The 14,124-nt window shown below is 37.8% G+C and overlaps 1 protein-coding gene across 6 annotated transcripts in view; it reads right to left on the reverse strand.

The window, feature by feature from the left end:
- Nucleotides 1–14,124, reverse strand: part of HECW2 (HECT, C2 and WW domain containing E3 ubiquitin protein ligase 2) — a 375,863-nt gene that overhangs the window by 89,234 nt on the left and 272,505 nt on the right. For 5 of the 6 annotated variants that reach the window (XM_045480583.1, XM_045480586.1, XM_045480584.1 and 2 more), the window contains one exon: nucleotides 12,426–12,611. The exons of the other annotated variant lie outside the window; for it this stretch is intronic. In XM_045480583.1, the coding sequence (XP_045336539.1) occupies nucleotides 12,426–12,611 (186 nt within the window). The remainder of the gene's footprint in view (nucleotides 1–12,425; nucleotides 12,612–14,124) is intronic. 6 annotated transcript variants of the gene reach the window in all.

Consider the following 14,124-nt stretch of genomic DNA (forward strand, 5'->3'; position numbering starts at 1 on the left):
CATAGTATTGGAAATCCTAGCCAGAGTAGTTAGGCGGGGGGTGGGGTGAGGGAGTGGCGGGGGGGGGGGGGATGACAGGGGGGTAAGCATCCAAATTGGAAAGAAAGAAGTAAAACTATCATTATTTGCATATTTCATAATTATATATATAGAAACTCCTAAAGACTTCATTAAAAAACTGTTAGAACTAATAAACAGATTGAGTAAAGTTGCAGGGTACAAAATCAATATATAGAAATATGTTGCATTTTTATACACTAAGAACAAATTATCAAAAAGAGAAAATAAGAAAATAATCTTGTTTACAATTGCATGAAAAAGAAAAAAATACCTAGGAATAAATTTAACCAAGGATATGAAATATTTGTACATTGAAAATTATAAGACATTGGTGAAAGAAGTTGAAGAAGGCACAAATAAATGGAAAGATATGCCATGCTCATGGATTAGAAAAATTAATACTGCAAAAATGCCCATATTACCCAAAGCAATCTACAGATTCAATGCGATCCCTATCAGAATTCCAATGTCATTTTTTCACAGAAATAGAACAAACAACTCTAAAATCTGGAACCACAAAAGATCCCAAGTAAACAAAGCAATCTTAAGAAAGAACAAAGCTGAAATGAGTCACACTCCCTAATTTCACACTCTATTATCTATTCCAAAGCTATAGTAATCCAAACAGTATAGTATTGGCATAAAAAGACACACATGGATCAACAGACTGGAATAGAGAGCCCAGAAATAAACCAAAGTATACATGATCAATTTGTGACAAAGGAGGCAAGAATACACAATGGGGAAAGAATAATTTCTTCAATAAATGTCATTAGGAAAACTGGACAACCACATGCAAAAGAATGAAACTGAACTACTATCTTACACCATTCACAAAAATTAACTGAAAATGGGTTAAAGACTTGAATGTAATATCAGAAACCATAAAATTCCTAGAAAACCACATAGATGATAAGTTTCCTGACATCATTCTTGGTGATATCTTTTTGGAATTGATTTCAGAGGTAATGGCAGCAAAGGCGCGTGTGCGTGCATGCGTACACACACACACACACACACACACACACAAATGACACTACATCAAACTAAAAAGCTTCTGCACATCAAAGAAAATTATCCATGAAATAAAAAGGCAACCTACTGAATGGGAGAACATATTTGCAAATCATATATCCAATAAGGGGTAATATCCACAATATATAAAGAACTCATGGCTCAATAACAAAAACAAAAACAATCTGATTTAAAAATGGACAGAGCATCTAAATAGACATTTTTTTCCCAAAGAAGACATACAGATGACCAACATGCACATGAAAAGTAATTCAACATCACTAATCATCAGGGAAATACAAATCAAACCAATAATGCAAAATCATTTCACTAGACAAGATGGCTAGTATCAAAAGACAAGAAATAACAAGTGTTGGCCAGGTTGTGGAGAAAACTAGAAGCCTTGTGCACTGTTGGTGGAAATGTAAATTGGCATGACCATTGTGGAAAACAACATGAAGATTCCTCAAAAATTAAAACTAGAAGTACCAGATGAACCAGCAATTCCACTTCTGAGTCTCTATCCAAAGAAAACAAAAACACTAATTCAAAAAGATATACATATCCCCATGTTTACTGTTACCATTATTTACAGCTGCCAAATATGGAAACAATCTATATGTCCATTGATAGATGGATGGATGGGGAAGATGTGGTATATATACAAGGGAAACAATAAAAGAACAACAATTTATAAGTCAGAAGCATTGCATATTGAATCTGTTCTTACTTCTGGCTTCTCAACTCTACAAAGTCTTAGAAATGCTCAAAAAACACTTAATTGTAATCTACCTTAATTTTTATGAAGATCATACTCATATTCTCTCCCTTCCAAAATATAAATCTCTTCTCAGCTGTTGGCTCCCTCCCTAGTATTTATCCAATTATTAGTAATAAACATGCTATTATTTTCTTTGCATTATATCCCAACAGTGCTCTTAGCAGTAGGAGAAATGAAAAGGCTGATTGATACAGTTTATTATAAGTAAAAAAATAGTCATGCTAATGTTTTCCATCACTTGGTTTTTTGAAAGAAGGAGTGATCCCAAATATTTCATGACATCTGTATTAGTCACAAAATAAGTTAAAGAAGGTCATTTTTTTTTTAACTGCTATGATCAGAGACCTAAAGTCGTGAGGAGACAAAACAGGAATCTATGGTGCTTGGGCTAGAGTTCTGGAAACAGCTGGTCAGTTAGCAGATGTGGATAAGTACAATATTCTCAACACTTTAGGTATAAAATATTAGCCAAAGGGTACTTTACATGTTAGGAGTGGTGGTATTTAGCTGCAGGAAATATATTAGGAGAGCCAGTGATATGGTGGGATGGCTTGTACCAGCTCATGAGAGCTGACTGTGAGATTTTAGGGGAATATGCTGGCAGCCTGAAATTGGTTATTTACCCCACAGAAAATGGCAAATTCTACAGATCAGCCTTCCTCCGCAATTCCCCTGGAGAGCTGGGTTTTAAACATTTAGCAGCACATCACTATAGAAGACTGAGGTGGAATTGTCCACATCAGCCCATTTTAGGTGGAGCAGAAAGTCGCTGCCATAAAATTTTAAAAATAGCATATTATATTGTATAAAAAATATCCAGTGCAAGTCATGAAGATAACTGTTTAAAAATAAAAGACAAAGGCCATCTCCATACTTGGATAATTCCTTCAAGACTCCATGAGTCTAGCATTTTACTCAGAAATACACTCATGAAACTAATTTCTGCTCTATTCTCTCATTCAAAACGGTACACTGTCCCAGAAATATTCTTTCCCATTACCTCCTATGTGTGTTTATGTGACTTATTATTATTTAATCTAACACCTTTTTACCCCCTTAAAAATCAGCAAGAGATCATTAAAAAACCACAATGCGATTTACAAATTTAGAATTTCATTCCATCTCCACCTGGATTGCTGTATAACTTCAGGTTATTAAACCAGGTAACCACCACAAAGAGGTATTATTTCAAAGCAATTAGAGATGTGCCACAAAAAGAAGAAATGTAGTCATCAAACTAACAAAAAGCATATTTCTCAAAGTGTAGAACTTATCCTGCTAAGGTATTTTAGGAATTCACTGGAGACTTCCAAATATTAAGTTGCATTTTACTCATTGAGATGAGCCTGACCCCAAAAATTGTGGCTATCAGCTTCCTGTGGGATACAACCAAAACCTATGCCATCACGGGGGCAACTTCTGCAGCCACAGAGGCTATTATACTCTGGTAAAATGAGAAGTAGGCTCAAACTGTGGTAACTTTCACTGTACAAATATTTGTTCTCTTCTAAAAATCTGTCCTCATAACCATAACTTCTACTTGCCATGGTCATCTAAGTTGGTTATTTGGACCATTCTGCTACTCAAACCCCCAATCTGACATCCAAAGTCACAAAGCTCTAGAGTTACCAAGCTTGGATATAGAAATGGATGTCAATTTTAGCTGGGAGATATAGCATATGATTTTTGTAGGAAAAAAAACACACAAGAAAATATGGGAAAAGACATTTCACCTTAAATAAAAAAGATGGTTAGCATTTTAGATTTTTATTTAAAAAAATGAAGTTTATGATATGTTATTCTTAAAGTTTCAAGTTTGTTAGTATTTCAATTTAAGCCCATGTAGAATAATCTTGGTAAAACATTTTGTGTTATACTGTTTGCGAGTACAAAGCCAAAAGGGAGGGGGGGAAAAGTTATTCTATATTTAACATCAGGAAGGAGAATCAAAAAATAACTTTCTTTTCTAAAAATTAAACCAAATGATAATCCCATTGTGTGAACTTAAGAAATAATAAGCAGGATACCTGGGGTGGCTTAGTCAACTGAGCATTCGATTCTTGATTTCAGCTCAAGCCATGATCTCGAGGTTTGTGAGATTGAGCCCCCATCGGGATCTGTGCTAACAGTGCCGAACCTGCTTGGGATTCCCCACCACCCCCTTGTCCCTCCCCCACTCACATGTTCTCTTTCTCAAGATAAATAAATGAACATTAGAAAAAAGAAATAATAAGCTTTATGGTATTTTTCTAATTATCAATGCCATTTTGCCTTTTTCTCTTTGTTATCCTTACCCCTCTGCAATAGATATTCCACTGATAATACTCCCCTGACATGGGTCTGTGATGGTTCACTCTATATGTCAATTTTACTGGGCCACCAGTACCCAGACCTTTGGCCAAACACTTCAGGATGTGTCTGTGAGTGTGTTTCTTGATGAGATTAAGATTTGAATCAGCAGACAGAGTTAAGCATATTGCCTTCCCTAATGTGGGCACACCTAATTCAATCAACTGAAGAACTCAAATAGGACAAAAGGCTGAGAAGAGGTAAATCCGTCTGCCTAACTGAATTGTTGGGATATTGGTGTTTTCTGGCTTTAAGACTCAGACTGAAACATAGGCTTTTTTTTGGGTCTCAAGCCTGTCAGGTTTTGGATTAGAACTTACACCATTAGCTCTCGTGTGTGTGTGTGTGTGTGTGTGTGTGTGAAAGAGAGAGAGAGACAGAGAGAGACACAGAGAGAAATCAACCAGAATGACCACAATAGCCATGGTAGAGAAAGAGATGGTTCTGGGTTGTTTTAAGATAGGAGCAAACATCTGAAGACAGACTACCCTGGAGTGGTCATGAACAACAAGGACAACAAAAAACAATAGCAAAAGGAACCCTACTTTGAAAAAAACCATTCTGTTGGACCATCATGGGTACAGAAAATCAGCAGTACGTTAAGAGGAAGAATGGGACACTGTACTAATCCTACATTATTTTCTTTATAAAACCATTGTATATTTCCTATTAGAAAAAGGATTTGGCGATTAATAACATATCTTTATCATTTTCATGAAATTCTAAACTGATGAAACTCTCAGTTATTTCCAGTCCCAGGAGCTGGAAAGGATAGGTTACTAATCCTCACTTTAGGGAAAACTGAGGTTCACAGAGGTCAGACAGTGATGGATCCAGAAATTCTGACCCCACTGCAGCACAATTTTCTCAAATCCATCAAATTAACAATGGGAAGAAAGAAAGAGAGTAAGTTAGTTAGTTCCTAGGTTAAATACATTTGGTTTTTCTTATTAAAGCGCATATTTGTCTTCCAGACATATTATCCCCATGAGCACATACTAATGATCAAACCCAGCCAAGAATCAGAAGCATTTTAAACAAGTCACATTTTAATACTATTGATGCATATTTCTTGCAAAAATATAAAACATTTATATTGATACTGTATCCAGATCCCAAATTACACTTAGTTTTTACACTCCTGAGAGTGTATAAAAATTTAAGAATTATTACAATAAAAAGCAAGCAGAATTTTTTTTATATATTGGCTTGCTTTCTTTGTTTATGTTTCATCTTAAAATGAGGCAAGTCAAAATGTGTTCTATATGTTAGGTGAAAATCCTAGGCCTTAGATCCAACAAATAAACACAGATGTTGATCAGAGTTTCATAAGGATGATCTTGCATAAAATAAAACTTGGCTCAGTTCCAGTCCCACCATTACAGAATCAAAATAGTTAGGGAAATCAAGTAATGGAAGAAAATACTGATTAAAACACACAGTAGAATTTTGAACAAGAGACCTGGAATTAAAAGCAGAAACAAAAGCATTACATATTTCATGGCGAATCTAGTTTTTGAACCATATCATTTCAACTTCAAATCTAAAGAATCAAGGATTTATAGGTCCCATTGCATCTCCAACTGAAGGAAACCACCTATCCACTTTATAGTTCTATAGATTTGCCTATTCTGCTCATTTCATATAAATGGAATCATATAATATGTGATCTTTTGTGACAGTTTCTTTCACTTAGCAAACATTTTCAAAGCTTATCCATGTTGTATCAGTCATTCATTACTTTGTATTGTCAAATAATATTCCATTGTATGAATCTACCACATGTATTTACCCATTTATCAGTTCATGGGCATTTGGGTTGTTTCCACACTTTGGCTGTTACAAATAATGCTACTATGAAGTATCTGTGTACAAGTTTTATAGAAGAAAGTGTATTTTCATTTCTCTTGGGTATATACATGGTTGTGGAATTTCTGGATCATCTGGCAACTCTTTGCACAACATTTTTTTAGTAACTGTCAAATTGTTTCCAAAATGGCTGTATTGTTGTACAGTCCCACCAGCAGCATATGAGTATCCAGATTCCGCATTCTTGTCGACATTTATTATTTTTGAGATTTTTTTTTGATGGCCTATCAAGTGGGTCGGTAGTGGTGTCTCACTGTAGTTTTGATTTTCACTTTCCTAATAACTAATGATATCAATGGGAAAGAATAGTCTTTTCAATAAATGATGCTAGGACCTAGATGTTCACAGGCAAAAAATGAAATTGAACCCTTGACCTCACACCATATAAAAAATTAACTCAAAATGGATCCTAGATCTAAATGTAAGAGCTAAAACTATAAAACTCTCAGAAAAAACACAGGAGTAAATTTTTGCGATCTTGGGTTAGGTAATGTTTTCTTAGATACAACACCAAAAGCATGAGCAACAACAACAAAAAATACAAATAAACTGGACTACATCAAAATCTAAAATGTTGTGTTGTAAATAATACCATCAAGACAGTCAAAAGACAACTCAAAGAACAAAAGAAAGTACTTGCAAAGCATATATCTGATAAGGGACTAGTATTCAGAATATACTGTTCAAAGAACTCTTACAATTCAATAATACAAAGATAAATAATCCAATTACAAATAGGCAAAGAATTTGAACATAAATTTTTCCAAAGAAGATACACAAATGACCAATAAGCACATGAAAAATGTGTATGTAGAGATGAAGAAACTCAGATCCAGTTAATATAAATGACATACTTCAAGTTAGTCAGGTGGTTAGTGGCCAGTAAGGTCTAATCTTTTATAGAAAAACTGCTAACGGCCTTGAATACAGAAAGACCTAGGTTTGTATCTAAGAGTTTACTTACACACCTAATCTCTTTGAGTCTTAGTTCCTTCATCTATAGCAAAACCTATTCCATAGGGTTATTGTGAAAGTTTAATGAGCTAATATAATATCCCTAACATAGAGCCTTGCATCTAATAAGCCATTATTATTATTATATTTCATTATCCTAAGTACCCCTAGCATAAGAAATCAATGGTATTTAAGTATGAAGCCACGTATATGTCTCTGGTGGTGTATCCTCTGCTAGAATACCTGTGATCTCATCAGGGCATCCATCTATGTCTCAGCCTTGAAGGGTACTGGCAACCCCAGCATTTGGCCTGGAACCGTCAATAAAGGATCTCTCATTTCCAAAGACAATCCGCTCCAGTAGAGAACAGTGGTTAAGTCACATTGCTAGTGTTTGACTCCTGGATTCCTCACTTGCTTGCTAAAATTATATACGTTATTTACCATCCCTAAATTTCACACAATGTGGATAATAATAATAATCACAGCCACCTCATAAATTGCCATGAAGTGCAAATAAGATCATCCATAGAAGAGTACCCAGTACAGTGCCTGGCATGTGGCGGGAGTTTAATAACTGCAGGTATCATTGTCATCATCAGTATCACTGTCATCATTATCACCATCATCATTATCTCACCTGGCAAGTCTGATATTGTTCTTATTCTTTAATTAATAATTAAACAGTATTTTATTTCTATTCTTTTTTGTGAGTCAAGGACATGATTCACCCTTGAACTTCCAAAAAGAGGATACCAGCTCTAGAATCCTGTGAAATTTCACCCAATTTAAATCCTTGGCTTCAAGTAATTAGAAAAAAGTCTCTCCCCAACTTGAAGACTGTTAACGTGCAGTACAAGCATAATCACCACCTTGTTTTAAACAATATTGTGGAAGATCCAAGGCAACATGGGCGTTAAGAGAGGTCGAATGGAGCAAATCTAGGAGCTATTTCTGGTGAAAGCACAGAAAGAGGAGGAAGTGGGGAGGGAGTCTTCATCTGTCCAAAGCAGAAATTGCTATAAACTGGGGAACTACAGGTGACAAGTTTCATACATCAAACTTGTTTTGAGAACCTTCCATGTAAAAGGCACTGAGGTGGAAGAGAGGGTAATTAAAAAATAAATACAAGAACCCCCCAGAAAGGGATCACCTGCTTGGGGAGATAAAACATGTTAACGGCTATAGCATGAGACAGATGCAGATAGATGTCATGAAAACAATACAAGGGAAATTATGTGAGGATACAAGGAAGGACTGATCACTTACGCCCAGATTGCAAAGAGCAGCTCACACTATATGCTGTCCTTCAATGATGCATCTGAAAGTCCCCACCTCCTCGATGGTGGTAGGAAATCCTATGGTACCTTCTACTACCTTTACTATGATTGTGAGAAGACATCCATTCTCCCTACTCACTGGTGACAGGCAGAATAAGAGCACAGACTCAGGAGCTGAACTGTCTGTGTTCAAATTGCTTATTAATTGTGGGACCTTGGTCAGTTCACTTAACCATGCTCTGCCTTAGTTTCCGCTTCTTTAAAATGTGGATAAAAACAGCAGCTATCTACAAGGCTGCTGTGAGCATGAATATAAGCACTAATATAAGTGCTTACACCAGTGGGTGGCACATAGTCAAAGCTACGTACTACCTAATGCTACACTGCTGGCTTTTATCACTGCCATCACAGGGGCATGCACATATGAGGCATTCAGTAGGATGTGAATATGTGCTGAATGACTATAAACGACAACACAAAAAGAAAATGTTGCAACTGAGAAGAGAAGATGGAGCCAGGCTTTGTAAGTCTGAAGAGCTAACTCTGAAAACACTCTGCTTGAGAAGCATTTCCTTTCATGTAGATGAGGACTTGGATATCCTGTTCCATGTCAATTCTAAAAACCAGTAGTCACTGTGGGAAAATAACTTTGTAGTATTTAATAGTTTTTTATATTAAGTGGGGGAAAAGTTGACTCCCTTTAAGTGTTCTGGAAGCAAAGCAATTCATTAAAAAGAGGGACTAGAGGGGCGCCTGGGTGGCACAGTCGGTTAAGCGTCCGACTTCAGCCAGGTCACGATCTCGCGCTCCGTGAGTTCGAGCCCCGCGTCAGGCTCTGGGCTGACGGCTCAGAGCCTGGAGCCTGTTTCCGATTCTGTGTCTCCCTCTCTCTCTGCCCCTCCCCCGTTCATGCTCTGTCTCTCGCTGTCCCAAAAATAAATAAACGTTGAAAAAAAAAAGGGGGGGACTAGAGTGTATTATGCTAAGCAAAATACGTCAGTCAGAGAAAGAAAAATACCATATGATTTCACTCACACGTGGAATTTAAGAAACAGAACAAATGAACATAGGGGAAGGGAAGGAAAAATAAAATAAGATAAAAACAGAGAGGGAGGCAAACCATGAGAGACTCTTAATGATAGAGAATAACTTGAGGGTTGCTGGAGGGGAGGTAGGTAGGGGGATGGGCTAAATGGGTGGTGGACATTAAGGAGGGGGGCACTTGTAGAGATGAGCACTGGGTGTTATATGTAAGTGATGAATCACTAAATTCTATTCATGAAACCAATACTACACTATATGCAGTGTAGCATTTAATAAAATCTTGGGAGAAAAAAAGGGGGGCGAGCTAAAATTTCAGGGCTAGAAAAAGACCTATTAACTGCCTTGGAGGATAAGAGCTATGATATCTAAAATGCAGCCAAATGCAGTGCAGCCCTCTACAGACCTAGCACAAACATCTTCCAAATGTTCCTTCAAATTATTTCAGACAACTGGAAGCCAGTCATTTGTAAAGGAAGGTGGGAGGAATCACAGGGAGATATACCTGCTTCAGTTAAGGTGTCCAACTTAACTAAAAATTAAAGTCCTACTGCACAAAGCAGAGATCAGGCTAATGTGATAAGCTTTCAGGCCTGTTTGATAATCCATTTTGTCCACAAGGCAATATAGAAGGGGGTCTTTCTATATTTTTCATGCCAAGCAGCGTTCAAATGCAAAGCCACCAGTAGACTGCAAGATCAACTATCTACCAGCCCACACTCAAGGTTCTTTACAATTCCTACAACTTTAGGTTGAAATTCCCAAATAAGTCCAAAACCTTCAGGGAATAAAATACATAGTTGCATTACCCACATAGCTGAGATAATGTTTACCTGTGTTTAACTATGGAAACTTTTATAAAGACTATGAGACAGAACTTGTTCTTAAGAATACATCGTAACTCTTCTTAAATAGTGTCCTAAATGTAATTTAAAACTTTTCTCAAGGTCCAGGGATTATTAATAAGCAGCTGTCTCCTGGAGTGTGTCTGGCAAGTTATGACTGGCAGGAAAGGAGGGCCCCACAATGTATACAAAAGTTCCAGATCTCCTTTAGTGAAGGATACAAAAATGACTTAGTAAGTTAAGTCTCTAGACAGAGCAGAACTATATGGCAGCATTATCTCAACTTGGGCTTTCCCTGGACCCATGGCTCTCTAATGAGTGTAACTCCTCATGACACAGGGGACATCTTGTCTGAGCTGAGAACAGATCTGAATTCCTGATATGGTACTTCTCTTTTATACCCCAGGTATAATACCATCAGTATTTTCCTAAGTCTTTACTTGGACAACCTATGCTCTTCCATTCAGTAGAATGTTTACCAACATTGGGCTCTCAGGCTGCTGAACCAAACTTAGCACCAGCAATGTGCCATCTTCTCTGGGAGGAGAGAGTACAGGAAATGCCAGGTGGCCCTGCTTCCAGCTTCCTAGTGTCCTGGAAAGGCTTCCCTGCCAGGGACATAATCACAAATCCATTCTCTTTCATCTATTCTAAATTTCATGCTTGAGACTTCTAATCTTCTCTTGGCTGGGAATGATAGGTTTATTTTTAAAATTTCTAGAAATCAAGTCAATAGTTTCAATGAGAGTCTGAGGGCTCCTCCCATGCATTAAAATACATGCCTTTTCTAACATCTATTTGGACTGGTTATAGGTTCTCAGATAAGCTAGATGGAAGCTGAGTTCAAGTGAATAAGATGCTACTGTGTTATTATTGCTAGGGTACCTTGAGGGAGGATGGCATTTATTGAGTACCTTAAACATTTCATTTGCTTTGAATGCTCTTTTCCTTATATGGTTTACTCCTCGCTTCATTTGGGTCTCTGTTCACATATAGCCTTACCTGTGAGGCATTCCCTGGCCACCCTGTATAAAATAATTCCCCACTCCTGTCTTTCTCTAGACTTCATCCCCCTGATTTTTTTTTTAATCACAGCATTAATTAATACTTGGCATGCTATTTGTTTATTTCTGTCTCTTTCCATGAGAATGGCAATCCTATGAAATAGCTGGCTTACCTGTTTTGCATTGGTGCTCTATAAATATTTGCTGAATGAATGAGAGAAGCATGGTTAAATACTTTAAATATCATGTCATTTTAATCCTCTCCATCCTTCAAGTCATGTATTTCAAGTCTTTTTACACACAGGGAAACTGAGGCTAGTTACTCAATACATGGAGAGCATATGCGGTTAAGAGCACGAACCCTTGCACCAGACTGCCTGGGTTAGAGCACAGTTTGGTCACTTGCCCTCTCTGACATTGGGCAAGTCATCAAACCATTCTGGACCTGAGGCTTCTAATCTGTAAGTGGCAATAACAGTAACCATTGCCTTCTGAAATTGTTGTGAGGAGCTTAAACAGATCTTAAACAGCTCATGGCTCATAGCAGGTACTAAACCAGAGTTAAATAAATACAATCTTAACTGAGAAACACCTTATAAAAATTACTAACATTCTCATTCTGCTTCTTACTCATAACAACTTCCTGATCATAACCCAGGTTTCTGGTTCATCTATCTATAAAGAGAGTGCAGACATGGTTACTCTGGCCTGTGTGACACAATTATGCGTTTCTCATCATAAATGAATTACTCCGTGAGTGCTGTTTCATATAACAAAATCAGGGTTCTGAACCAACATCACTGAGGTCACAAGACACACCCTGTATAGTTATTTACTGACCTCCTAGCCACCTTCCACAAACAACCCCCCAACTTTTAAATAAACTATCCATCACACAAGCTGTACAACTGAGAAATAAGTGTCACTGCCTAGGAAATCTTTTCTCTGATCAGCAGAAAATGGTGACTACAGGTAGAAGAATATCCAGGCAAAAGGGAGTATTTTCCCAAACAAATGTCCCCACACCTGTCTGCTCCACACACTGTTTCAGAACAGCATATCGCTGCTTGTAGTAACAACCTGTAGTCCAGGTTTCACTGGAACCTGGACGGGGAAGGTTTCACCTCTCAAAGGCTCTCAGCCCTCCCTCAATGGCAGACGCACTGCCAAAGCCACAAGCAGCCCGCGGTCACTCGGCAGCTTCCACGCGGCAACTGCCCCATGTTACCTTGCCCTGATGATCGTGTTTCATTTCCCAGCCCCTTGGCAACTCCAGCTGTTTGTTGGCGAACATATTGAGGAATCCCACAAGATCTCGGTTATGCTGGTAGCGTTCAAAGTGGTGGGTGTCCCGCCGGACTTTGGTGATCATGTGCTTCAAACACGTATTGTTTGTAAACATGCGGTAGGCACTCTGGAGGAAAGAATGGAGAGCCCACGTTAACCAGCCTGGGACCCGCAAAAGGAACACACATGGTACTCGAGGGCACATTTAGTCTTCCAGTGGGCATATCAGCTTCAACGTAACTCTGGACCCGCACACGGAAACAGCAGGCTGAGAACAACATTTTCATGAAAATAAAATAGGAAGACTACAGAAAGTAAGGTATCTTCACTGATGAGGTCTCATTTTCTAAAGAACAAGAATGCTGTGGAGTCTCATTCTACAGGGGATGTTAGATCCTAAAGTTGGTCTTAGAAAAAAAACACACAAAGTCACATCATGTCAAACACAAATATACCACCTCACAGGGACCCCCAACATAGCCAGTTTTTTGCTCTAGCACTGGAAGAGATGACTGGTCTTTGGGTGAGTGCCAGATGAAGCAGTTGGCAGGCACTTAGCAGCCAAGTTGTATGGAAAAATGCTTGGCCACATATTTGAATATTAGGAGTCCATGCAAAGGGCTGAGTTGCAGTCACTGAGACTCAAATCCAACTGAGACCACAACAGATCAAAGTTTTTCATCTTACACCTTCTTTGAGGCAAAATCACAGAGAATAGAATGACAGGCTGAACTGCCTGGGCTGTATACATATTTTTTTTTTCGTTCTCTATTTTTTCTGTGTGTGTGTGTGTGTATGTGTGTATACACATATATACATATATGGCTGAATTTATACAGTTGAAATGCATGTTTAATAAACTCCACCACACAAAAAAAGTGATTGTCTTGTGAAAAATGCTGTATTCTTCATCTCTATGATACTTAAACAAGATTCCAAAAATTGACCATAAACCATGGCTATCAACATATAAGTAGACAAAGAGTCATCACATAGTATCATGTGCCAAGAAGTAGAAAAGGAGTAACTGTATGGAGCTATTTCCTTGAATTATCAGACAGAAGATGATATTCATGAAATTACAAGGTGGTGAATGACCTACTCTGAAATTCTATTCTTCTCAGATAGGTTCAAAGGATTCTTCTTACCTTTAGTTTCCCAGGCCACTAGATTGAGTCTGGAGGCCTTCAGGCTTTACTTCATAGGTTCTGTTATTTATTTCATACACTAAGGTAGACCAAAACAAACCCCAAAGAAACCAGAATCTCTGGAAATAATTTCATTTTAATAAACATTTACTATCTTTGCTATGCCCATTACTGTGATAGTTATTGAAGATAAAAGATGAATGACAATGAGGTCAGTTAATATTGTTCTTGTCTGTCCAGGATCCCTCAAGATGTATCATGTTCTGGTCAAAGCATTTTTGATGATGTGCATCCTTCTAGAGATTTCTTATGTTTGGTACTTATCATAGAAGCTACTGGTGTTTGAAATGGAGGTTGCTCCCCAGCCCGGGTCCCTCGATCCCTGAATGACTACAGGGATCACAGAACCTTCATGACCCAATTGGGAATGACAAACAAACCTTTGTCCCCTTAAGCCACTGAGATCTGTTGGTTGCTATTATTGACATATAA

Source organism: Leopardus geoffroyi, chromosome C1, assembly GCF_018350155.1.
Source record: "Leopardus geoffroyi isolate Oge1 chromosome C1, O.geoffroyi_Oge1_pat1.0, whole genome shotgun sequence".
NCBI classification, from domain to species: Eukaryota; Metazoa; Chordata; class Mammalia; order Carnivora; family Felidae; genus Leopardus; species Leopardus geoffroyi.